This window comes from Anser brachyrhynchus, assembly GCF_964034855.1.
Source record: "Anser brachyrhynchus genome assembly, chromosome: 3".
Taxonomy (NCBI): domain Eukaryota; kingdom Metazoa; phylum Chordata; class Aves; order Anseriformes; family Anatidae; genus Anser; species Anser brachyrhynchus.
The window spans coordinates 83668222-83692905 of record NC_137696.1 but is presented as its reverse complement, the minus strand read 5'-3'; the positions used below and the strand labels follow the sequence as shown (position 1 = coordinate 83692905).

Sequence of the window (24684 nt, the reverse complement as noted above, 5' to 3'; positions counted from 1 at the left end):
TCTATTGGGACTTTGTTGGACATCAAGCTTCAAGAACCGTACAGATTGCTTGTTTCACATTGCGTAATCTTTGCTTGTAGCATCACTGTAAGATCATAGACTAATTCATGCCTTTTACTTCTGAGTTAAAAACTATGGCAGATGGTCTCACAGCTTATCTGAGTAACCTTCCTTTCACCAGGGACTTCTTTCTTACAAATGAACCATTTGTAAAAATTTCATATTAAGCTACGTTTGATAATAGCTGCTTTTTAGTGGCATCATCCTCAGACATAAGAGTTAAAATCACTGCATTTCAGTATCATCTATTCTAAATCTGTTGGGTGCCTTGCCAAGAAAGAATGAAATTTTGCTTTCTCTTTTTTTCTCCAAAGTATTTGCATGAGCTCTTAGTTCTCCAAGCTGCGCCTCAGCACTACAGTTAAAATCACTTTTCCTCGCACATATGCGGGAGCACACCACAGCTGAGCTGTGAGCTAACCTGGGCTTTGCTGTGTGCCATGCCTGTGGTAAGGAACAGGTATTTGTATGCAGGACTCATCTTAGGGTATGTTCACGGGGATAGCAATCATCCACGCAGTGTCTCCATTCCTTTTAATACCAGAAAGGGTACATGCCACCTTCCTCTAGCTTGTGTTGATAAATCAATCAGGTGGGAAGTTCAGCTTGCTCAGCTGCATCAGATATTTGAAGAAGTTGAAGACCTTTATCAGCACACTCCAGTTCAAAGTAATAATCCGCAAAGTACAGCCAATAATGTCAAGAAAGTGTTTGAATTAAGAAGGCCATTTAACTCAGTATATTGAATACAACTATGTTGAAAATTTTTGGAGACGTTTGCTAGCAATTACTTGTTGATTTAAAATGGCAGTACTTTTACATCATTAATATTGCTGTGTAATTGCTGAACAATTCATCAGCATCAGTTAGAGTACATTTCATACACATTTGGGGTATATATGCAGCCTTCTTTTAACTGCTGACTGAGAGGTTTGCATAGAATAACATCTGAGGTAGCCAGATTCAGCAGCTGTGTTGGACAGATCTGTACTTCAGGAGCCCATCACCTTCAAAACAAATCTTGTCTGTTGCCTGTAAGTATAATTGCCAGCTCTGGCCAGAAGCAGTGTTTAGTTTATTTATTTATTTATTTATTTTGATCTCCAGGACCTGCATTATAAGCCTGTAGTGAATGTACTGTGTGTTTCTGTGTTGGATTTTGTTGGTTGGTTGGTTTGGTTGGGTTTGGTTTGGTTTCTTTTTTGTTGTTGGTGGTGGTGTTTGTTTTAACTATTGGATTGTGGTAAATATTTATTATCTGGAAGATACTCATCCTTCTGCAGAACTGGCAGGTGGGAGCAACAAAGGTAGACTTGCACAGTACTGTTCTCTGCCCCTTCTGGGAGTACTTTGGGCATTAATTAGATTTAAGAGCCAAGAGAAGAACTTCACATTTGTTTTTTAACACATTTCAGGAAGAGTAGTTGTCAGATGCAAGACTATAAAAAAATAATATTTTTCTACAATAAAATAGCCAGGCTACTATCTGAGAGTTTGGTAATAGCAAAATAATGTTAACCATTCACAATATGCTATAATTCTAACTCTGTTCTGTCTGAAGATATAAATATTAAATAATCCTCACAACCTCTCAGCGAGCTGACCGTCATTATTTCAATTTTATAGATAAACTGTGGAGCAGAATAATTAAATAATTTGGTTAAGGTCACACAGCAAGTCTGCTGAAGACGTGAAAACAGAATCAAACTGTTGATTCTGAGTTTGGTACTTTAGCTACAGAACAGTCTTTTCCTGCAAAATCTCTCTCACTTATGATACATCTCATGCATAGTCTAAATTAGAAGCATCATTAAAAAGGGAAGTTAATTACCTTCTCTCCTTTAAAAACTATTTTCTGATTTTAATATTGAATACATTCAAGCAGTTTTCTCATGTGATTATGATGTGAAAAAAAAAATCTAAACACAAATCTGAAAATAATCATGCTGTTTCTCCTTGTTTTCATGGTATAAATAGCAGAAAACACCCACGGCAACTTTATTAAGACAAAGAATTGCAAATATGGAGGTTTAATTGGATACGGTTTTCAAACATATCAAAACCCTAAAAGGCTAACATTTACATTCTCCCTAATATTTATTTATTGTACATGACATTTTAAGTAAACCTGTTGTTATGAAAATTAAGAAACTGTTTGAATGACTAGAAACTCTGCATTTTCCTAGGGCACCTAAAAGCACCTTGTGTAACAATTTCTAAAATTTTCATTTTTAATTTAAAATTTTAATTAATTAATTTAAAATTAATTTAATATAAATTTTTTTCTTATTTTGAAAAGCAAGTGCAAGGTATGGACAAGGCAGAATTTGAAGGTATGAATGTAAATTAATGAACAGTACCCAGAAACTTTAGAAAATTGCCCTGGCAGATTAACTGACTGTGGCATCAACAGAAAACATTTGATCTTTAGGCACTTCTAGAAATAGACAGGGAGATCGCTCACTGATTACTGTCTCAGACTTGGTATGGGGAAAATTAATGTATTGCCAATTAATAGCAGTAGGGCAGTGAGAAACTCAAAACAAACTAAAAACACATTTCCCTCCCATCCACCCTCTTCTACATCCTCTCCCCGAGTGTCTCAGGGGAATGAGGGCTGTGGTCAATCCCTGATGCTTTGTCCCTGACGCTCCTTCACGGTCACTCTCTGCCCCTGCTCCACGTGGGGTCCCTCCCACGGGATGCCGTCCTGCCCGAACTGAGCCTGCGGGGGCTGCCCACAGGCAGTAGCTTTTCAAGAACTGCTCCCACATGGCTCCGTACCACAGGGTCCATCCATCCCCCAGGAGCAAACTGCTCCAGCACGGGTCCCCCACGGGCGGCAGCTCCCCCCAGACCCCCTGCTCCTGCGTGGGCTCCTCTCCACGGGCTGCAGCTCCGGCCCGGGGCCTGCTCCTGCGGGGGCTCTCCATGGGCCGCAGCCTCCTCCAGGCCACATCCACCTGCTCCACCGGGGGCTCCTCCATGGGCTGCAGCGTGGAGATCTGCTCCGTGTGGGACCCATGGGCTGCAGGGGGACAGCCTGCTCCACCAGGGGCCTCTCCACAGGCTTCAGGGAAACTTCTGCTCCAGTGCCTGGAGCACCTCCTCATAGGATCCTCAAATCCAAATGGATTTTCCTTGTGCTACCTGCATACTCAGACCCCATCGCCAATTTTGTCTAAGCTTTGCGAGTTGGCATGGAGTTAGAGGAAGAACCTCTATTTGACAAGTAGCTGAAATTATTGATTTACAATATCACTAATTAAAATGTGTTTTGTTTGAAAATCTGAAGTAGAGATTTACACCATCTCCAGGCCCTCACATGAAACTGCTTTATTCTGTGATGTGCTATAGAGTGAGGATGTTCACCTCCACAGCCAGAATAGCTTGGTCAGGTCTGCTGCAGTAGTCAAGTATTTAAGCTTCACTCTCAGATGCACAGAGAGCTTCATTTCTGAATGCCTCCTTATGGCTTAGTTGTTAGGCTCTTACTTGAAGATAAGAATCTAAATCAAACACAGAAGGGATTTGGATTTGATTCTTCTGTTTTCCAGAACAGCGTTATATCCAGCTGCAACTTGCGTCCCCCACCTTCCAACCCAGAAAGGACTGACCTAAGACCAAAAGAGGGTTAATGATTCTACATTCCAAGGGGAAGTAAGTTCTCTCCATTCTCCCAGAGAAATAAGCATATACTCTCCTAGATAGTTATCATATGATGAGATGTATGACTTACTGAGAAATCTCTCTCTCTCTCTCCTTTAATATGAGATTTAGATTATATGATCAACTTAGACACCTAATTTTTAAGATAGTGATGTCCCAATTAAAATGCCTAGGTTAGTTTTGAAAATTGGGATAGATTTCTAAAGCATATAGATGATAGGGTCTTTTGAAAATGGTACCCTTAGCACTTCTGCGAAGAGGACCCTAATGCATTTCATTGACTTGGAACTTTATATTATGTATGCAACATATTCTGCAAACTAAATTTAGCATTTACATTTTTCAAGGAAGATTTATATGAGAAAGCTAAGACTCATAACAATAGTTTAAATTATAACTGTTTTTAAAACCATTAGATGTATTAATAAGGAATTTTAATGTGGCCATCATTATGAGATGCAAATTGTAAGATGTAACAATTTATTTCTGTGTTACATTAGAATTCATTATATTTACTTAATTTATAGTTTAAAATTCAGTCGTTTGCTTGCACTCTGTGTAAAGTAGGTATAACATACAATGTAAAACAGTTATAAAATACTATAAAAGAAGCTATAAAAATTTAATTTTATACATGAGTCTTCAGAGAGGAATGGAAGCACTTGTTGACCCTTAAGATTTAATCTTCTGATTGTTACTTTTTTTTTTAGCTCTTCCTTTTTTAATTCTCTTAAGAGATTCTGAAATAATATGGAAACCACGGGTTTCACTCTTCCTTATTGCCATTATGACTATGTTATAAAACAAGATTATGACTTTACAAAGAATGTGTTCTTACAGATTTGCAATGGGCAATTTTAAAGTTACTATTCAGAAAAAGGAGTTTCCTGTGATAACAACTGTAATTCATATGTTCTATCAAAAGAGCTTTGAATTGAAAATCATGGTTTGGAGACATAATCTGAAACAGCTGAAAAGAACGCAGGAAAGGACAACTTCTACCTTGGGAAGTGTAGAGTCCATCACCACTAGAAACTTTATAATCCTTTCCAAAACAATTATTTCTTATTCTGTTTTAATAGAAGGTATAGTGCAATACTAACATGCAGTAAGGGGGTAATATGGGACATATCTCCATAAATACATATATATTTACTAATGTATAACAGTGTCACAGTCTACTTTTTTGTTGTTTTCTTAAGATCTATGCCAGATAAAAATACTTGAATTGTCACTGAAAGTAATGAAGAGATGAAGCGAGACTGTTGATACTACCTACTCCTATATCTCAGAAAGTAGAATGAAAGATTGGGTTATATTCCTGTAGCAAATATATCTTCATTTAACGTTTGCTTTTTTATAGCATATTGACTGATCTAAGCATACGATATAACACAAAGGGAGAGGAAATGTAAAAATAATAGCTGTACTGCATATCAGCTCTGAGTGTATTTACCTACTCCTCTCTTCCTCTGTACCCATCAGTTCTATGTATCCCTTCTTTATATCATCCTGAGACTAAGAAATGCTTCTTCCAGGTATTGAAGCCATACCAGAACAGAGGTTGCTTCTACCAGCCTAAAAGTCTTGGTGTCCATCAAAGAAAGTGCATGGCAGTCTTTCAGATGGCAAGGCCTTCACACACAAGTGCCTAGCAATGTGTGATCAACTAAGTGTGCCTTATGAGAGAAGTCACAATGAGAGAACCTCATTGTCCTTTTGCACAAATTAACAGAAACCTTAAGAATCTCTTTTTCATAAGGACTGTCATGATGTTTGTGCTGTGTAAGATCTGTGCTGTAACACTGCTCTGGCCATACTCAGGAAGCAAGCTAGCTCTGCCCTGGGCTGTGTTTAAGGTCATCAGCACAGCTGGCCCTCTTGACATCATGCTAAAGGTCGGGTACATCAGATCAGCTAGATTACAGTTTCTGCTCACACCATCTCTGAACTAGAGTGGCTTGATTTGGGCTTATTTAGAGGGCAAGCAATCCATGGCTATAATCTGATGATATGGACCTATTAGTCTATCAGTAGAGCATATCAGAGTTTCTTCTGCAATCAGTGTGACCTACATCTTGCACATGACACGAAACTGATATTAAGATGTAGCTTGATAGACCATACTTTGCTTTTTATTTTTCCAGTCTTCTGGATCTCATCTGTGCTTATTTGCAAGCACAAAGCATCCACAGATTTCAATTAATCGGTTAACAGAGGATTCAGTCAGTACAAGGGAACCGATCTTAGTTACATGATAATTTCTGTATGTACTTTCAGAACACTTTACAAAGAAGGCAAGTATTTTTAACTTCATTTTACATTCAAGGAAACTAAATCAGGAAGAAGATCTGAATTGCCAGTGTCACCATCACCTGTCCCACCACTCAAGCAAACTAGGTATCAATGTCATCCACACTGAAACTGCAAGTATCCTCCTAGTTGGTTCCTCTTGTGTTCAGTCTCTGCCAAAACTATGATTATAGCTTCTCTTTTATGGTAGCCTAAAGAGTGCTTTTCCGTGTAAAGGGATTAAATTATATTTTAAATGTGTAAATGAATTTTTACTGAGATAAACTTTTCCCTGTTGGTCTAGAGGGAGGATTTTATTTGAGTGAGATAAATCTTTTGTTCACCACAAAATTAAATACCAGCCCAGTCATTATGCTTTCCACAGTTATTCTGAAAAAGCTTGTTGACGGTTTGGCCAGGCAACAGTTCTAACTACACCCTAGAGATATTGTCATTTCCAAACCTATGCTGTAACAGCTAGAAATCCTTTAGGAGCAATGTTAAAAAATGATTAAGTATTAAGGTTGAGAATCACAGGAAATTCTGTGGAAGAGAGTAGAATGTGAATGGGGAGGATGTGTGCATTTGGGAAGACATGCTGCAGGTCAGCATCCTGATCGGTACAGACAGTTCTCAGGATGGGGATCTTGCCCACAAGTGGATCCCAGATGTGCGAGCTCTGTATGCACCATGATGTCTTTTTTGAATGAAATCAGAAATCAGATGCTTGTAGATATGTATAAGTAACTCTGAAACGGGGTGTTTTCTTTTCAATTTCTGCATATCTTTCCCCCAGCAGAATTTCTGTAAATTTTTTCACTATCACAAAATAAAACTGTTCTTCACCTTTCTTCATGTTATAGCAATGGGGACAGCGATTATAACACTGCAGGCAAACCACAGGCATTGCTCTCTCTCTACCAAACGGCAGTCCTGTACAGACAGCAGCAGTACAGTGTTCTCAGAGAAGAAACAAGCCTAAGGAGGGGTCCTGATCATCCCTGTGTCCCAGTCCTGGGGTACTCCAGAGGGGATGGGGCTCTCCACTACTGTTGTTCGTGGATCAGCTGGGGAGAAAAAAGACTAACAAGAAACTGCAGAAAATACCTCACAGCACATGCTATCTAGCATAGCCCTAGCATGCAGCAAAGCAGCACAGGAACATCTAACAAATGAAAAATTTCTCTGAATTATAGCAGTCATTCTGTGACAGTAATACAGCTAAAGCAATTCAAACCATACCCATTCCACCTCTCAGATGTGTTCCAAAATACAGAGAATATCACCCAAATATGTTTCTACTCTGAGCCTACTCAATTGCTACAACAATTCCTAATGAAGTATCACAGCCAAGTGTACTCAGTATAATTTTGCTCCAAACACAAAGTAGTCTGCAGTAATGGTTTGGATCCTTGTGGCATTAAAGGAGGAAAAAAAAGAAAGGGGGGGGGAAGCATTTTTGGGGACTATTTAAAACTTTCCATACTAAAGTCTTCTACCTTGAGAGAAAAAGAACTGAGTTCTCTAAGCTGTATTGGAAGTACCCAGCACTGAAACTCAGGAGCTGTTTTCCCACAATTCCGTAATAGGATTTCTTGTAATCAGTACTATATTTTTTATCTTAGTTTTTGGGGTACACCAGGTTACTTTTTCAACCTTTCCACTACAGCTGCAATTGCTAGGAACATATTTCCTTGGGAAAATGGAAGCTCTGGTTCTTGTGAATTCACAATGCTGTGGTTCCCAGGAACTTAAGGCAGGTGCAAGTTTAGGCTTCCCATTCACTTGAATTAAAAAATAAAAATAAAAATAAAATAATAATAAAATATATTAATATATTAAAATAAAAATATAATATATAATATATATTTAATATATTAAAATAAAATATAATAAATAAAATAAAATAAAATAGTGCATGCAGGGAAGATATTAACAGGCATAAAGTATATTTTTTCACCTTTTCTTTATGATCATTCATCATTATGTAGTTCCATGGGTGATGTGCACTGAACTCTGGCAATTCTCAGCCATATTTAATTGCTCCTCATCAGCTGTCTAAGCCAGAGCTGTTCACATAGTGATGTGTACTTTCCTGCCATATTTAGCTGTTTAGATCACCTTTTTACAGTGCAGTTGGGATGTTGAACAAGCTGGGATTATTTAGAGATGTTGTTCTGCTGCTTGATTGCCATAATGCAGCTTCCCTCATCAGAGACATTTTGATTGGAAATCTGCAGTATGAGTCACAAAGGACAATGTTGATGTAATTAGGATGCTAAAATGACAGTGACAGAGTGTTAGTCTAGTTGTGGGTATGGCATTCAAATACTAGGTTTTATATTCTGTATTTACAATGGAAATATACCTTCAGACTTATGACACACAGTAGCAAGCATCTACCACAATTATTATAGAGAAAGTGAGGCTTATTATGCAGGGAGTGATAACAGTTTTCAGACCTGCAAAGCAAAAGGGAGAGTGCTGATGACCAGGAAACCCACTATTTTACTCCTATTGTTTGGAGTATATAGATCTTGATAGCTTAATGGTCATATCTAGACTGTGGCCAACAACCAGGAAAACTTCAACAGTAATTCCCAATTGGTAAATTAAAAACACATTAAGTGGGATGCTTCCACTAAAAATACTAAATGGAAGTGCAGGCCCTGTGTTGGCTGGTTGCTGGGCCAGTGCAGGGCTCTGGGTCTGGCATACTGGGAGAAAGTGACTTGGTTGCTCAGAGCAGCATCAGATGCTGGCAGCGCTGTCACCTGCATCCAGAGTCTTCCAGAAGGACTGAGAATTCACAGATGAACATAGTTGGAAAAGCATAGTGCCTCTTATTTCAAATGAGGCATTAACATAGTCATCTGCATGAAGCCTGCAATCACAGGTCCAGAAAATATATGTAAAACACCACTGTTATAACCAAATTCATGGGATTTTAATTCATGCTCATTAATGGGACAGAGGCTTCACCTGAAAGCTCCAGTGACTTGGATCCTGCAGATATTTTTAATTTGGAGTGTCTGCTGCTGGGGGAACAAGGAGTAACTCCAGTAATGAGTAATGAGCAGAGTGAGCCCGGTATGGAGTGCATGCAAGATTAAGAATGAAGTCTGCAGGAAGTGTCAGGGATGTAATACATGCTGTCCCATGTCTCCCTGAGAGTAACACAGACTCATAGGCATGGAATTAATTTTTCATAGCAAATAACACAGAAAACCCTTTGTTCTTCATGTCTGAACACATTTAAATAACACAACATAGCATATATATTACATAAAATATCTAACAAACAAGTACTGCTATCAACAAACCATCTCTGTTCTCCAGTCTTTACTCTGGACTAGCCTGGAGATCCTGTCTTTCCTGAGCACACTTAAAGTCCTAAAGTTTCCAGATCCTTATCTGGCACTGATAATCTTTTCTCTCTCCCAGTGGAGTAGAGTACTAAAAGAAAAAATGCCCAGCTTCCAGGTGCTCTTCTCCCAGTCTTTTCACGGGCCTTTATTCCAATGCTTCCCATTTATTTAATAATTACTCTTGGATTCACATGCTAGGCCGTACCAAAAACATTCTAATTTCTGGTTTTTGGCCTTAAAATAGGAAAATACATAGACAACAGCAAAAGCCAATTGAAGAAGACAAAAAGGTGACATTGGCAGTATTATTTGGCTAGTTCAATAAGTTGTTAGGATGATGTTGGAGCTGCCAGATTCCCATAGCTGTTGTTAATTCTGAGATATAGCAAGGGTATGAGCTTGCCACAAAAATAAATGGAGTAAAGACAGAAACAGTGTCAAAGGAGGACAAAAAGGGAACAGTAGTAGTAGTAGGAAAAAAAAAAAAAAAAAAGGAAAAGAGAGGCAGAGGCAGTTAACAGAGAGAGTTGGGGCTATTGTCTGTGGGAATTATGATGTTTAAGGCTGAGACCATGAAGCTCTCACCGTGTTCATGCTCTTTGTGATTCTGTGATTCTGTTTGTATGCTGAAAATTCATAAGATATCTCAGAAACATTGTACATATGGATGCTACAGGTACAAACACTTTGAGGCAGATTCTTCAAAGTACCCTTACCTAAAAAATTTAGGGAAAACTGGGAAGTAAGATATTCCTCTGGGTGGCTGGAGCCTGAGCAATAGTTGCCGGATTATTAGGAAAACTGGTAATCAGCCAGGCTATGTCTGCATCAAGGTGAGATGTATATCTTCTGCTTTTGCTTTTTTTTAGAAAAAAAGTGTTCTAGTTATACAACTCAGGAGGACATTGTGATGCTGTTGGCATCATACAACAGCGTGTACCTGTCCTTCAGTTTTCACAAAGGATGAGAAATCTTCCAGTGGTTAAGTCTATCATGAATTGATAGCTGGAATGATTTCTTGCCCTCTACAAATTTTTGTGATGTTGAAAATATTTTTACTTTTTTCTGTGCAAAATTGCTTTCAAACCATTCCCTCCCTAATAACCTGTTAGAGAAGCTATGGGCTTCCTTGGAAAATTGTTCAAAATCTGCCAAAAAATATCCTTGAGAAATTGTTAAGAAAACTGATATTCTCAAGAGAATATTTTGTTTTTTACAAACCGATAACAAAAACAACAACAAAATTTATTAAACATTTTCTGATCAAGTCTCCTTGAACTTTCACAGAGAATAACATCTTTTTATGTGCAATACATCAAAATCCAAAAACATTTCAGAAACAATATATGGAGGGAGAGTAGGAAAAAAAGGGAATTTAATTCACCTTGTCCAATGAAAACAAGAAACTCATTTGTACTATAGTTTATAGTTGCTGTCCAGTAAATCTCAGTTTGGCCTCCAGTAACAGAGAAACAGCTTATACACTGAAGGAATTTGTAAAAGAAATAAAACTCTTACTTCTGTATTTTAAGCAATAATAGCAGTGGAAACATGTCTATTGTTTTTAGGTTTTGTAAATCATGGTATTATAAACTGAAATTCTGTGCCAAATTTGCCTCAACACTACCCCTTTTATGTAATTTCCCTTATATGTAGCAGTTAAATAAAGCAGAGATATAAAATCCCAATGGAAAAATAAATCTAGCTGCAGTAATCATACTATCAACACATCAGCTCTGCAGAACTCTGTCTTGCTTCCTTGCACAAAATGACAGTTTAAAGTATCTTTCCAGAAGTCTCCTGGGAGATTATCACATTTTATTCTCCGTTTAAAAAAAAAAAAAAAAGTAAAAAAAAATCTTTGAGAATGTAGAAGTTCACGGTGAAATACTTACAGTTCAGTTCAGCATAATAGGGTAGTTTCAGAAAGGCTGAAATGTAATTTGTAAAATTTCATTTTACATTTATCAGCAAGTAAAGGTCATCTATCTGAAACCGTTTTTTTCCGGTTGCACATATTTCATTTGGTATCTTCTTAAATAATAGAGAAATGCAATCAAATTCCAATATTTGTCAATCATACATGAACTCTGTTAAGTGATCTTTTACTTTGTGTTTTAATGTTTACAGCATGGGCATTGAATAAATGCTTGCTTGGCATTCAAAAAATAGCTTAAAGTGGGAAGACTTCCTTGAAATTGTAAGGACTTTTCTAAATATTTTGTGAGTACCCAAAAAACTACATTTTCAAGTTAATATTATGTTATTTGGAACCTGTAAAACATCTTCTCCACACAGTTATACCTCTGAAAATCCAAAGTAACTCAATTTTTAAAAGCATTTCTTCTGTAAATATAGTTTTTTCTCCTGTTTTTAGTGCTAGTAACAGGTGTCACTAGGAACCACAGTCACAGAAATAACTCACAGGTATGCTAAATATGTTAGTATATCATTAGGCATAGAGTTAAGTGAGTTTATTTATGTTTCTTTAGCAAACATACCAGGTCTTGGCATATTTTACTGTTCAGACTGAAAAATAAATACAAGCAGGGCTAATTATTCTTGTGACTTTGTTGCTGCAATGGTTGTCTGCATGAGTGATCTGCTTTGGAGCCATATTACAATTTTAAACCAGATTCCCTGACTGCATGTTGGTTCAGTTCATAGAGAGATTTAGGTGTGCACAAAACATTTTCCTTTCCAAAGAGAAGTAACCAGAGGCTTTGTTTCAAAATTGCTCCAGTGCTTCATGAGTATATTCAGATCTAAACCAATGTGAGGACTCAACCACCCAGGAGTCCTGTGACATGAACCCTACCTGCATTCAACAACAGGGCTTGCAAATCAGGCAGAGGTCTCACCACAGCCTGAAATGGTTCTCACGCTTTATGAAGGGCCTTCCTCTTTATAATGTTCTTTGTATGTTTTCCTCTTCACTGCCAGCTGCTGCCAGGAACTTCACCTTCAGTCTCTGCCACCCCTTCACCATCTAAGAGATAAAATCACGAATTCGCTTTAAATGCATGCTCAAACGGATTGACATAAGTTAGAAATGACTCACAGGTAGTTTTTTAACCTCTGGTGACTAATGAATATTTCAAGCTCCTAACAATTTGAAACATTTTTGTTGTTGTTGTTGTTCTAGTTGTTTAAAGGAAGCAATATTCATTCATTGAATATATTACATATGGTGTATTTATCTGTTATGTAGTACACATCAGCTGCCACCTGCTGATTATCCCACAATGAACACCAAAGACTGAGTTACAAAATGTCCTGTGTTCATGTATGTCTGTACAATGTTTTCCTTGTTCTGACTTTGTCAAACTTTCACTAGTGGTAAATCAGTCTGCAGGATAAATAAAGACCTGCAAAAGAAACCCTCTCTATCGCTCAGCGTCCCATGATAAGAGCTGGTCACTAAGAGACTGATCCTGAACAGAAGCTGGATTCTGCTGAATTTACATTTTCCCAGCTAGCCACCTAGTCTCAGCAGTGCTAAGGAAGCAAATCAGATGTGTACCCTCATATCATCCTTCTCTCATTCTCATACACAGAATAGAACGAAACAATCTCTATGAGTACAGAATAGTTTAAATTGAATAAATCCACACATATCCAACTTACACTTTAATCCTCCCTTTTAGCATTGCAGAGCATAATTCCAGAACAATAAATAGCAAAGCCAGGTGCTAAGGTATCAGGCATGACATAGTATCCTGAACAGAATAACTCAGAAAATGAACAGAAGATATGTGGGGAAAAAATAAATAAATAAATAAATAATGAAAGAGTTTATTCTAAAATGTCCTTAGAAATATTGAAATATTTTTAATTTGTTTTATTTTAAAAAATCTTAGCCCTTTGTATTAGCATTTAAAATCAATCCACTAGAAGTAGTTGGTTGAAAACAATTATCATATTTGTTGTACTTAAGACCCAAAACCAACCTAAAAGCATAGTAACCTTGAAAGATACTAACCAGTAAAAAAAAAAAAAAAAAAAAAAAAAACTTGCTGACATGGAAAATGCAAAAAAAAAAAAAAAGAGCAGAATAAGAATGAAAACTAAAATGGATTTTAAGAATCCTTTATCCTTAAAGCTTTCTATTCATGTCAGCTATGAAAATAGATGTACTTGTTTGCATCTTAGAAACGATTATTGAGTCAATCCACCCTATTGCCACGTCATGCACAAATTTCATCAACATCCTGGTATGAGCAACTGCCTTCTCTTCCTTGCTGTAGTTTTTTTTCCAAAAGTCTGAAGGCAGATTTCTGATCTCAAGATATGTATACAGAAGTCTTATGCTCTTAATGATGTTCAGGACTGCAGGATTCAGCCTGCTGCTATGCTCCTTTCTAAGGGAAGTGTTTGAGATCAGTGCTTTCTTTCACACCCTTTCTGATAAAAGGGTTAAGGTACATAAGAAAGAAAAAGATTTTATTTCTCATACACAATAACCCCATCTCCACTCTTCAACTCCTCTTCTCACCCATCCCTCCCCTGCTCAGTGTCTCTCTGAATTCAGTGCTCTGTTTCTCTCCCTCATAGTTGTCAGTGAGGCAGGAGTAGTTGTGCCATTGCCACCTACATCTCCTGGCTGTCACACAGCAAAGCAGCAGCTTATCTCCTCAGACCCACTGCTTCTGCCCATGTCCAGCAGTTTAGGCAGTAGTTTCCTATATGTTCATAAGCATGTGTGTGTGTGTGCATGTATTTACATACATATAGATGATGTATGTAAGAGTACAGGCACAAAGAATGTAAAGCAGAATTGATAAGACATTTCAGTGAATCTAAAAAATGTGTTAAATTTCCTAGGGTTACAGATTGTGTGTGTGTGTGTGTCTGTGTAGGGGAGAGTGTTTATTATTTGTAACTTGTACTAGAGTTTAGGTTCTCTGAGCTCTGACATATATCTGTCTTGCTGTCTCTTGAGTTGCCTTAGGTTTTTCATTTCTAAGCCAACTTTGGTCACAAAGGAATAGCTTTTGTGCTCTTTTTCTCACTTCTTAGATGTTGCTGCATTCAGCTGAAAGAACAAAACCCTAACCATACTGAAATTAATAGAAGGCTTGCTAGTGTTTCTGTGAGCAAGATTTCATCTCTGACACTTCTTGTCTTTCAATAAATTCAGCTCTGTTGACAGTGTTTTCCAGTGTTCTGAAAAAAAAAAAAAAAAAAGGAATTCAAGGTGTTATTTATTTATTTATTGTACAGATCAAGGGGTCATTGGCTTATATTGTCTCCTGATTATATCTTACATTTTCCTCTGCTAATGTACTACAGTCAAGAAGTTCAGGATGTGTTTTTAGAGATTGAAATGAAGATATGCTAGAGGTATCTGGTCTGAATTAATGTGATGACTAGTTTCTGGTGACATTTGTTTGAAGGAAGATATTCTATCCCACAGATGCAACCATTTTGATATAAATTAAAATCATCATTGTCAAATATTATAAAAACTTTATGGCATTATGTAAATCATTTAATCTTTCTTGGACTTCATTTTCACCCCTCCGTTACTCCCACTAAAGCAGTTTCAGTAATAATTTTCTAACTGTGCTATGATTAGAACTTAACTAATGCTTGTAAAAGTACTTTAAGATTATTTAAGGAAGGCATTTCAGAAATGAAACTATTGCTATTACCAATGCAGCATTGGTTTTGCTTGTATGGTGCTTATAATCTGTAGACTATTTAAAGTATTTTATTAAAGGAGGGAAAATATCATTAGTTTCATGCTATAGCTGTAAAAAAAAAAAAAAGAGATAGAAAGTGATTAACCCAAATTAAATTTCATTCAACTGAACTCATGTGAAACTGATAAATGAGCCAGGAAGTTCTCCTATCACCTTGCTCTCTGTCCCATGTAAGAGGCTTTTTAGGGCACCAACAGGCTCTAATAGTGATTTAAAGTTGGCAAAACCATGCTGTTCTTCATCAGATCAGTATGCTGGTCAGAAATATCAAGATTTCCTAACGTTATTATTATTGCTTTTGATTTCACTCCCTTTATGAAAGATGACATCATAAGAATTTTATTTACTTCATTTAATTTGGTTGGGAGGGAGACTTCATAGTAATTTGGTCTTTTGTTTTGTTTGGTGTCTGATCATGCATGCCAGAATCTGCACTCAGATCCAGCTTGTGCCCTAAACATTAGCATGGCTGGCTGTTGGCTGTCAGCCTCAGGATAGGAACCCAAAAGCTTCCTTAGGGTATTTAGGCTGCCCACCTAAATGCAGGAAATTAGGCTGGTGAGGGTGGAGACGCACAGGAAAAGCAATGGAAGAGGCTGCCTAAAATGGGACTGGGATGTGCCTTCCTCCATCCCTCACCAAGGCACATCTGGTGCTCCTAAGGAGTGGATCCTTCTCCTTGGGACTCAGAGCTGGGAATCCTCCCTAGAGATCAGGGAGCTAGACTCTTTCTTTTATGAAGAAATTGGGGTATTACACCTTTTAATCCTAACAAGAGGAGGATGGCAAAAACAGTCACCTATCGTACAGACCATTTTTTGTGATCTTTCGAACACAGGAGACTCGGACCACCTCTGCCACCTCCCTGCACCATCCCCCATTACAAGGCTGCAAACTGCACAGGGAAGGAAGCTGGACTCCATGCTCCGCTGCTTCAGATGCGCCCCTGGGCATAAATCATTAGGGAGTCAATAGGCAAGAGACAGAAAGAGGTCAGGGGAAAATAGTAGTGTCTGGATTAGCAGCTCGGGCACCAATAAGGAGGAAAGGATTCTTTCCTTCTAATCCTAAAGCTCTTCTCACATTTTAAAATCAACAGTCACTGCCATCAAGGAGCTAGGAAATCATTAAGGAAAGTGAAATATCTAGGACCGAATCACTTCATGCTGAAGCAGGATTTGTATCTCTCATCCGAGGTTGTAGCTTCAAGTGCTACATAAAGGGACTTCACCCCATTCCTGTTCGTTTAAAAGCAGAGAAGCAAAAAGCAGCTGCTAACGCTGCATTTGAGATGGAGTCTGCTGTTGTAGGCACAGCTACTAAGTCCTTCCTCAGGGCTGCGAGCTGGGAGAATAGGTGGTTTATCGATTTAAGTGGCCCTTCCCTGTGAAGAATGAGCCCCTTCCAGGCATGTGCTGGCACCAGGCTGCTGAGTGCACAGGAGGCTGAAAGGCAGAGGGCCAGGGAGAGTTCAAGCATGACCAGCATTAAGCAACAAATGAACAGAGGTTTTCAGGGTTGCAGTTTTGGAGTCAGACACCAGCATACCCCCTGAGCCTTATTAGTAGTGCCTGTTTCTGGTTTGGGGCTCCTTAGGACTGCGGGTAGGCTAACCAAGCATGAGTTCTGGTCCCTCTTATCATCCTTGTCATCAAATTAGTCCTACCCACCTGTGCTAAACTGCGCTAACTGCAGAAAGACACAGACTAAATAAAGGCAACTGTCTGCCATCATTTTTTTTTTACACCAGTGTCCTCAAAGCAGAGGAAAACAGAATTTAGCAGAGTGCTCCTTTTTTTCCCGTTTTCTAATTTATTTCCATTGTCCTCTCATTTTCTCCTTCCATTTGCTCCTAGATATCTCAGTTGACTTTCTTTAGAAAGCTGCTTTCTGAGTACGATGGCTATAGAAAGTCTTCTTCATGTACAGAAACAAATGAGAACTATTTTTTCACCCCTATTTAAATGCCTTTTTCTAATATGCAGAGTAGGATTGTAGCAGATAGAGTATGGGCTGCAAACCTTAAGATGGCAAAAAAACTGCCTAGCAAATTCTATTTTCAAGATATAGTAAATAATTTTATTTTAACCTGTTACTGTAATGGTAAAAAAATACATGAATTCACTATGGAATTTTTTCTCTATTAACAATAAAATAATGTATGACAGCAAAATGCAGTAACTGAACATCAGAATGGACTGCTTTAACTTACACTGCAGATACTCAACTTGTTTTTTCAACAGGCTGAAAAGGAAGAAAATTAGCTAGGAAACAGCAAGTTCCATAGCAAGTAACCTGAGTCTTTTCAAATTAAGCATGATCTCTGTACTAGCTACCAGTCTGTTTTGTGCAATTTATGGTCATCAACCTGTTCTTCCTTCCTATATTCTAACCATGAGAGTTGCTTTCAGAGGCATCGCTGCATATGTTAACCCAGACAGTAAGTAGTAACAAGAAAACATCATCTTAGAGCATGTAGGTGTTTATAACTGCTGTAGGATTTTTTTTCCAGACTGTAGTTCCTTCAACTCATTCCTGTTATGTATTTGCTGTTTCTTGACTGAAAGATTTTTTTTTCTTTTCTATAGAAAATGTCTTTTCAGTGACTTGTTGTTACAGCTTTGTATTTCTCAGCTTGTTATACTAGTAGTTCCAGCTTTTTGTTCTTCCTTTCCTTATACACACAAAGAGATACTCCAAGAAATTAACCAGTGGTTTCTCTTAACTGAGATTTTATTTTCTCAGAAGAATGTGCAGTTTGAGAGGCTTAGGGGTTGCTATTTTTGTTGGGTTTACAATATATACTATCTAATACATATATTATATTTAAAATATATTTTCATCCTTACTGTTTAATCTTCTGCTGTTTAGGTTTTGGTGGATTACAGTTTTGTTTCTGTTTGTGTGTGAGTGTATGTATATGCATGATTTTTAAGCTCTTATAAAAACGTTATGAGCAATTATGATTTTTTTTTTGTGAATCTTGCTCTTGCTTTCTGGGCATGAGTAAGAAGCCAATTGGATTGGTCTCTAAAAAGTTTCCCTTTTTTATTTTTTAAAATTTCCAAATTTGGCTATTGTTTATAATGACTTACACACTTCTTTGCTCCAGCAAGATAAAATACTTACATTGAGAGTCCTGTTTTATAATGACCTTCCATCTTACACCTACCAGGCTCATTCTTTAAAATGTTTAACACATTACCAACATAATTCACCTTGAAAACATAACTGCTGGTGTGCAATAGGAAAATGATTGGTGCTTTTCCAATTGTCCATGTATTTTGTACTGAGGCACTTGCACTTATAAGTGCTCACTTACTTGAAGTACATTTTTCCAAGACAGAAAATAAGCGATGATCATTTTTGGCACTCAGTATCTTATGATACGAGGGATTTGTATTTTATATACACTGACTTTAACCTCAAGCTTTGAGTTACTGAGTCTCTTTTAAGAAAGCAAGAGCAGTGTGGAGCTCTGCTCAGGTCATGTGGACAAGAAGTTGCAGAACCTGTATAAGGACTCTTGGCCATTGTCGAGTCCTGTTGACAAAGACTTCATTACTTCTTTGTTCAGAATGGTCAAGAAATTCACTTCAGTTGGCTGGACTTCTAAAACAATGTCCATCCTTTAACCCTGTGAGTGGCAAAAAAGTCTTATTTGCAAAGAATAGGGACATATAATAATAATAATAATAATAATAACCACTATAAATCCTCAGCTCTCTTCTGCATTTTTATTCTGACTTTATAAGTAAATGTCTTTCTCCCTTTCAGCCGTAGAGCTGATTACAACTGATGTGAGCACTTCAGTTGCTCCCTTTTCTCTCTAGGGCAGTTTTCTCTCCGGCAACTAGAATCCTTAACAGTTTAGGCTTTGTAAATTAAAGCAAGACCACTGATTTGCATCCTAAAAAACTGATATCAGTACAGATCCAAAAGCCAGAGTATTAATGAGTTTCTTAAGAAAAAGGTGCTAGGCAGGCAGAGAAATGAAATGTTAAGAAGAGAACAAATTATGAGGATTTTATGGGAAGTTTTAGAGACCTCTCAGGCTTTCTTTGTAGGCTACAGAGCTGTCTCAGGAGTTATGCTGCCACTGGCAGAATCCTCCAGATCTTTGCAGTTGTATCTGCAAAAAGAGCAGCATTAAATCCCAATTAAAATTTTCGAGCTTGCCTATGCAGCAAGATTCAGCAGTGTAAGTACTGCACGCAGCCTCTAATCATATCTGCACAAACAGCTGGTGCTTAGAGCTCCAAAAGCTTTGCTTTGCCACAGAAGTAATGTTCCCTAGTAAATGTTCACTATTATAAGCAGGCGTTTTCTACTTTTTCCTGACTCTGATCTGTCTGCTTTGCATGGAGAGGTATTTTTTTTCCATTGTATTCAGGAACTATATACTAGGAAATCAGCCAGAAGCAACTGTGATTCTGGGATGTGCAGTTTAGCACATATACACAGCAAAGCCTATGATTCTTCTTTTGCCACTTTATGTCCCATCTCCGTTAGACTTAACTCACACCATTTTCACAGCTACTGTGAGTTAACTAGGGCTTTCTGGTAGGCTGGTGGCCATCACAAACTCATAGCTTGTGCAGATATGATTTCCATATTTCAGCTGGTTGGCTGCAGTTTTACAAGCCAGCCACAAAGCTACTGAACAGCTCTTTCTGCAGTTCTGGCATAATCAGAGAGAACAGCAATTTGCTGTCCCCAAACCACATGGAAAGAAGGGAGAAAGAAGCCAGCTTACCCGTTTCTGGAGGTGCTGTTCTTTGAACAGCTTCATTTGGTGCAGAGCATTTTCAGTGCTTTTGAAAGAAGACTGGATTGTGCTGTATAACTAGGATGAGCTTTATCTTCAGGAAGACAAAAAGTGCTTTCCTGGGGAGGTGGATAAACTTGGCTAGTAAGGTATGGTGGTGAAGAACTGCCTTTTCTGTAGTCAGCACAGTGTGGAAAGCCACCACTCCCTTCGCTGAATGTCACCAGTTGTAAACTAGCTTTGAGGTGGACAAGCCAACATGGTCATTAAGGTAAAAAGTTACTGTCTCTGCATGTTACCAAGCCTGGAAATGCTGCTGAGGTTTCTTAAAGCTCTGCATGCATGAATTTTCCAGTTGTGCCAGGGAGGGAACTGACAGTACTCTTATGTTCCCTTAGAGTTCATAAATAGAAAGAGATAGAGCTGCAGTGTGAAGTGGGGTGTCCTGATGCTAATGCTGTATTGGCTGGAAAAATTTGCTTGGATAGGATTTTCACATAATTCTTTTCTTTTTTCTTTTCAAATATGTGGCAGTGCGGTGTGGAAGTAGGATCAGTCCAGTATGGAGAGCAATGCTGTAGCTGCTTCCCTCTGTTATTACAAAAGACCCTGCGTCCCTGGCTAAGGCTGTTTGCTGTAGCATGGGATTGCAGAAAGGAACCACTGAGCTGTTGCCTCAGCAGCTGGGGAGTGACAGTATGTGAGTGCCGCTGGGAGAAGGAGAGGATAGATGGCAATCACACGGGAAGGCTGGAGGCTGCTGAGCCATTGCAGCATGCTGTGTGTTGCACAGCAATCCGGAGAACGGAGCTGAGAATAGGGTGTTCCTCACCAAGGCCTGAGGGGACAAGATTCAGAGATTTTCAAAAAAGCAGCAGTACCCCAGCCAGCAATTGACAGGAAGATTTCTGTTTTGCCTTTGAAAACAGGGACTTTTGTTGTTGTTGTTGTTGTTGTCCACACGATTTTTCCCTGTTTCCTTTACATTTTCATTGTATACAGTAATGCTGCTTCACAGACTGCAAGAAAAGTCTCAAGATGGGAGATTTTTTTACTAATTTATTCAGCAATTTTCTGCAGTTTTAGGTTGTCTGGTTGCATTTTTGTCAGGTACTTTTTAGAACAATCTGTGTTTAATATCATCACTGACCATAAGGCTGGAAAGAATCAAAAGAGGTCATCTAGCCCAGCCCCAGGACCTGAGGACAGAATCTAATCTCTCCTTGCTGAGTGATGCTTGTCTAACCTGTTCTTAACAGTCTCCAGTGATTGCTTCAGCACCATGCCTAAACAATCTGTCTTAATTATGCTACCTGCCCCTGCAGTGCTCTTAGATCATTTTTCTAAAACTGTTCATAATAAAAATTACCACTGTTGAATAAAAAAATTCTATATTGTCCTCAAAGTGCAAACACACAAAAATGGAATCTGAGGAATTGAAAAAATAACCAAAAACAAAAGAGGTGAAGAAGGGAAGAAAAAAAATGGTGCAAACAACTATAGAATAAAAATACACAGCCTGAGATTAGCAGCTGATTCAACTTTCAGCCTGAAAGCCTTTAACCCTATGCAGCTCAGTTGAATCTTTTGAGACTGGGCTGCTTTCATAAATCTGTGGGACAGGCGTGGAAAAGAATGGAAACGAGCCCATGCAGGGAAAAAAATCCACCACTCCAGTTGCTAAAAAGGCATAACTGGGAGCAGTAGGAGTTAATTCCATCAAAAAGAAGCATTTTTTAGTCTCGGAGAACTGAAGCAAAAGTAGTTTGGGGCACGTCCACACAGCAATGACTTGGAGATACAAAGATAAACTCGAGCTATCCTGAAGCAATACATTTTCTTTCAATACTGAAGATGAAAAAACCTCCAGCTAACTGTAAGTTTGCTCTAAGACAACACCACCCTTTGCATAAAGGTAGATATGTCATGCCTGGGGCTGCTACGATATGTCAGAGGACAAGGAATGGAATTTCAAAGGAATGTTCTTTCCAACAATAGTTTGCAAGAGATTCATATCAGTTCCCACTGCATTCAACTGTCTTTTTAATATTTCCAGAGAATCTCCATAGATACTATCTGCTTCTAGATGGGCCCATTTCTGACACCTCTTTGCCTCAGTGTCCTTCTGTTTCTCAGTTTTGATAAATCCTCTGTGCCAGAGGTGCCCAATCTGATCCCAGGAGCGATCATCAGAGGCTATCTTGAGGTTTTTAACTATTTCTTCTTGAGTTCTCCTGAGACCAAGTGCTGATAAAGATCAGAGTTAGCCCTGAACAATTCAGAATTCTAAGTAAGGCAAGAAAAGTAACAAGAGATCTTTATTCATTATTCAGTGTCCATGACTTCAAAAATAACACTGTCCCTTCGCTCCAGCTTAATTTTAAAATATTGTCCTCAATGTCCCTTTCCACCCTTGGAAACAAACTACCCCTACACACTTTCAGATTCAGATTCAGAAAGCCATCTTAGCTCTTCTAGGAGATTTGCAGTGACTGCCAGTGCTGCCAGACAGTTTTTTTTGTTGGATGCAGTGGCCAGCTTTTCTGGATTGAAAAATCATAGGACTGACCTTGACACTAAGTCTTTGGAAGGTCTCAGTACTAGACTAGTAATGACAGTTATACTTGTGCAAGTAGGTATATGTTTGAGCTACTGGGAAAACTTTTAGAGTATGCCAGTGAAGATGGTATAAAAATATGCCAGGAAACAGATATTGATATTATTGACCAAGAAGGTTAACTTTTTTCTCCCTCCTGCAGTGTTGCATATCAGAAAAAAATATATCTCTCTCTCTTCTGGAATAATTAACAACTCACCATTGCAAAGAAGCTATGATAAAACGGTTCCTATAAAATTCCATTTTATTTCTTTGTGAACATGATGCATTCACACAGTAGATATATATTTTTGCAAGCCTTGCCTGGTGTACTTAGGGTTAATGTTGTTAGTACCCTGCTACTATCTCCTTGGTTGTGTTGCTACTACGTGGAGTTGCTTGCAGATATAATGCCAAATTTTGCACTTTAAAGGGAGCCTTGCTAAGTTTTGTACTGAGAAAAATAGTCTTGTACTGATGAAATATTATACTTTCAACTAGGAAAAAAAGCACCTAGGAGATACTCACTATGTCACAACGCTCAGAAATGTACTTTATAATGAAACTATCAAAGGTAATGAATTCTTCCAGTTGGCAATAGTCTCAGTAAACACATTTCTTTGACAAAGTTTTCTTTTCAGAGGCTGGCATGCCAGAGGTTGATGGGGGAGGGGATCTGCAAAAAGGAAATTTGTGCTTCCGTGGTGGAAAGAAAGCCATGAAAGAGGAAGGGTGAGCTAAGGTTATTTGGCTGGATGTCTTGTAATGAATGTCTCCTTAGTGTCCGTCACCTTTATGTGAGAACTACAGCGGGAGATTGGTAGTTACCTTAGGCACAAAAAGAAAGAAGGAAATGTTAAATATGGAAAACACATTTTGAAGAACATTGTGAAAAATAAATCTTCCATAAATTCTAGTGGGCAAACAAAGGAACCAATCTCTGTATCCTAGCATTATAGAAAAGCTACTTCTCAAGACAATACTATTTGTCGACAGGTGCTTGCTGTATGTTTTCACTGTGCTACTGCCTCCCTGCATATAGAACTAAGAGTCCCAAAAGCCATGAAGGCAGGGTTTGCTGGTTCTTCAGTCTGCTTTAAGGAAGGCAGAAGTTATTGCTTCTGAGGTTAGCACTTCATTCTGAAAAAATATTGCTATTCCCAGTGAATATCTTAATAGTTATTACTGCAGTTACCACAAAATCCTGTCAGCTCCTTGGAGTATAAGCAAGTGGTATTGCTAGAATTCTGCTCTAGGCTTCTGCTTCCTTGCAAACCTCTCATACCAGGTTTTAATGTCTTGCTTTTGTAACACTTTTCCACAATCCTGTTAGTAGTAGCTTCCTAATGGCTGTTTGAGTCTGTGTAATGAATGGTTAGTCTCTGAACCCAAAGAATGTAAAACCAGACAGTACTATCCTGTCTGTGGGCTAGTGTTTCAGTGAAAGGTAAAATCTAAGAATCATGGTCCCACATCAGTAGGGGGCGCATAAGCAGAGGGCACCAAAACAATGTGAGGAAACAGATTTGGAGGACAGAAAATAGGTTAATTTACTTTTTTAGTGTTGTGAGAAATTAATGTTGGTATTCTGGAGCAGCAAGTGTTTATCCTCACATTGACATTATAGTTCAAAACTTCCTACACAAATACTGCACCGTGAATACACTATAATTTCTTGCAGAGAACAGAATAAATAATATTTGACTCTTTCCTGTGTAGCAGGAATTGTCTTGTGATGATACAGGGGGTTTCATTAGTTAGCAGATGAGCTTGGTGTAAAATAATCCCTGCAATGAGAGCCTTGTGAGCTTTTAACCGGAGGGTGACTGCATTACGAGGCACAATGTTAAGGTACTTTTCTGATTTGCCAGCCATTTCAGTCTCCAGAAGATGATCAGTCTCTGTGAATAGACACCTTTCCCAACCTATTCTTCAAACTCAGCTCACACTAGCTCTTAAGTGAGAAGCTGTCCCTATTCTGTGTTGGCTTCTATAGCAGAGAAACTAAGTAACATAAAGATTGGTTCAGCCCCTTGTTTTTAACTTGAGTTTCATCTCCTAGAGCTGTTCAACTTAAATCCCATATTCCTCAGAGACCCTGCTCAGACTGTCATTGTAGAAAGGCAGGGAAAGAACCTTCTGCTCTTGTGGATCATAAACTCCCCTCTAGATGTATGTCAAGCAAAAATCAACATAAACTGGGAAAAAAAAAAAAAAAAGCCAGTG

General features: G+C 38.3%; 1 protein-coding gene across 5 annotated transcripts in view; it reads left to right on the top strand.

Annotated features, from left to right (window-relative positions):
* Positions 1–24684, top strand: part of FUT9 (fucosyltransferase 9) — a 120398-nt gene that overhangs the window by 83093 nt on the left and 12621 nt on the right. The window contains exon 2 of one of the 5 annotated variants that reach the window (XM_080588515.1): positions 3618–3720. The exons of 1 other annotated variant lie outside the window; for it this stretch is intronic. Coding sequence is in view for 1 of the 4 variants with exons in the window: in XM_080588513.1 (XP_080444639.1) it covers positions 17411–17534 (124 nt within the window). In the remaining 3 variants the exon portion in view is untranslated. Of the gene's footprint in view, positions 1–1109; positions 17535–17557; positions 23191–24684 lie in introns of those variants that run through there. 3 more of the 5 variants (XM_080588514.1, XM_080588513.1, XM_080588516.1) reach the window with 3 other exon arrangements.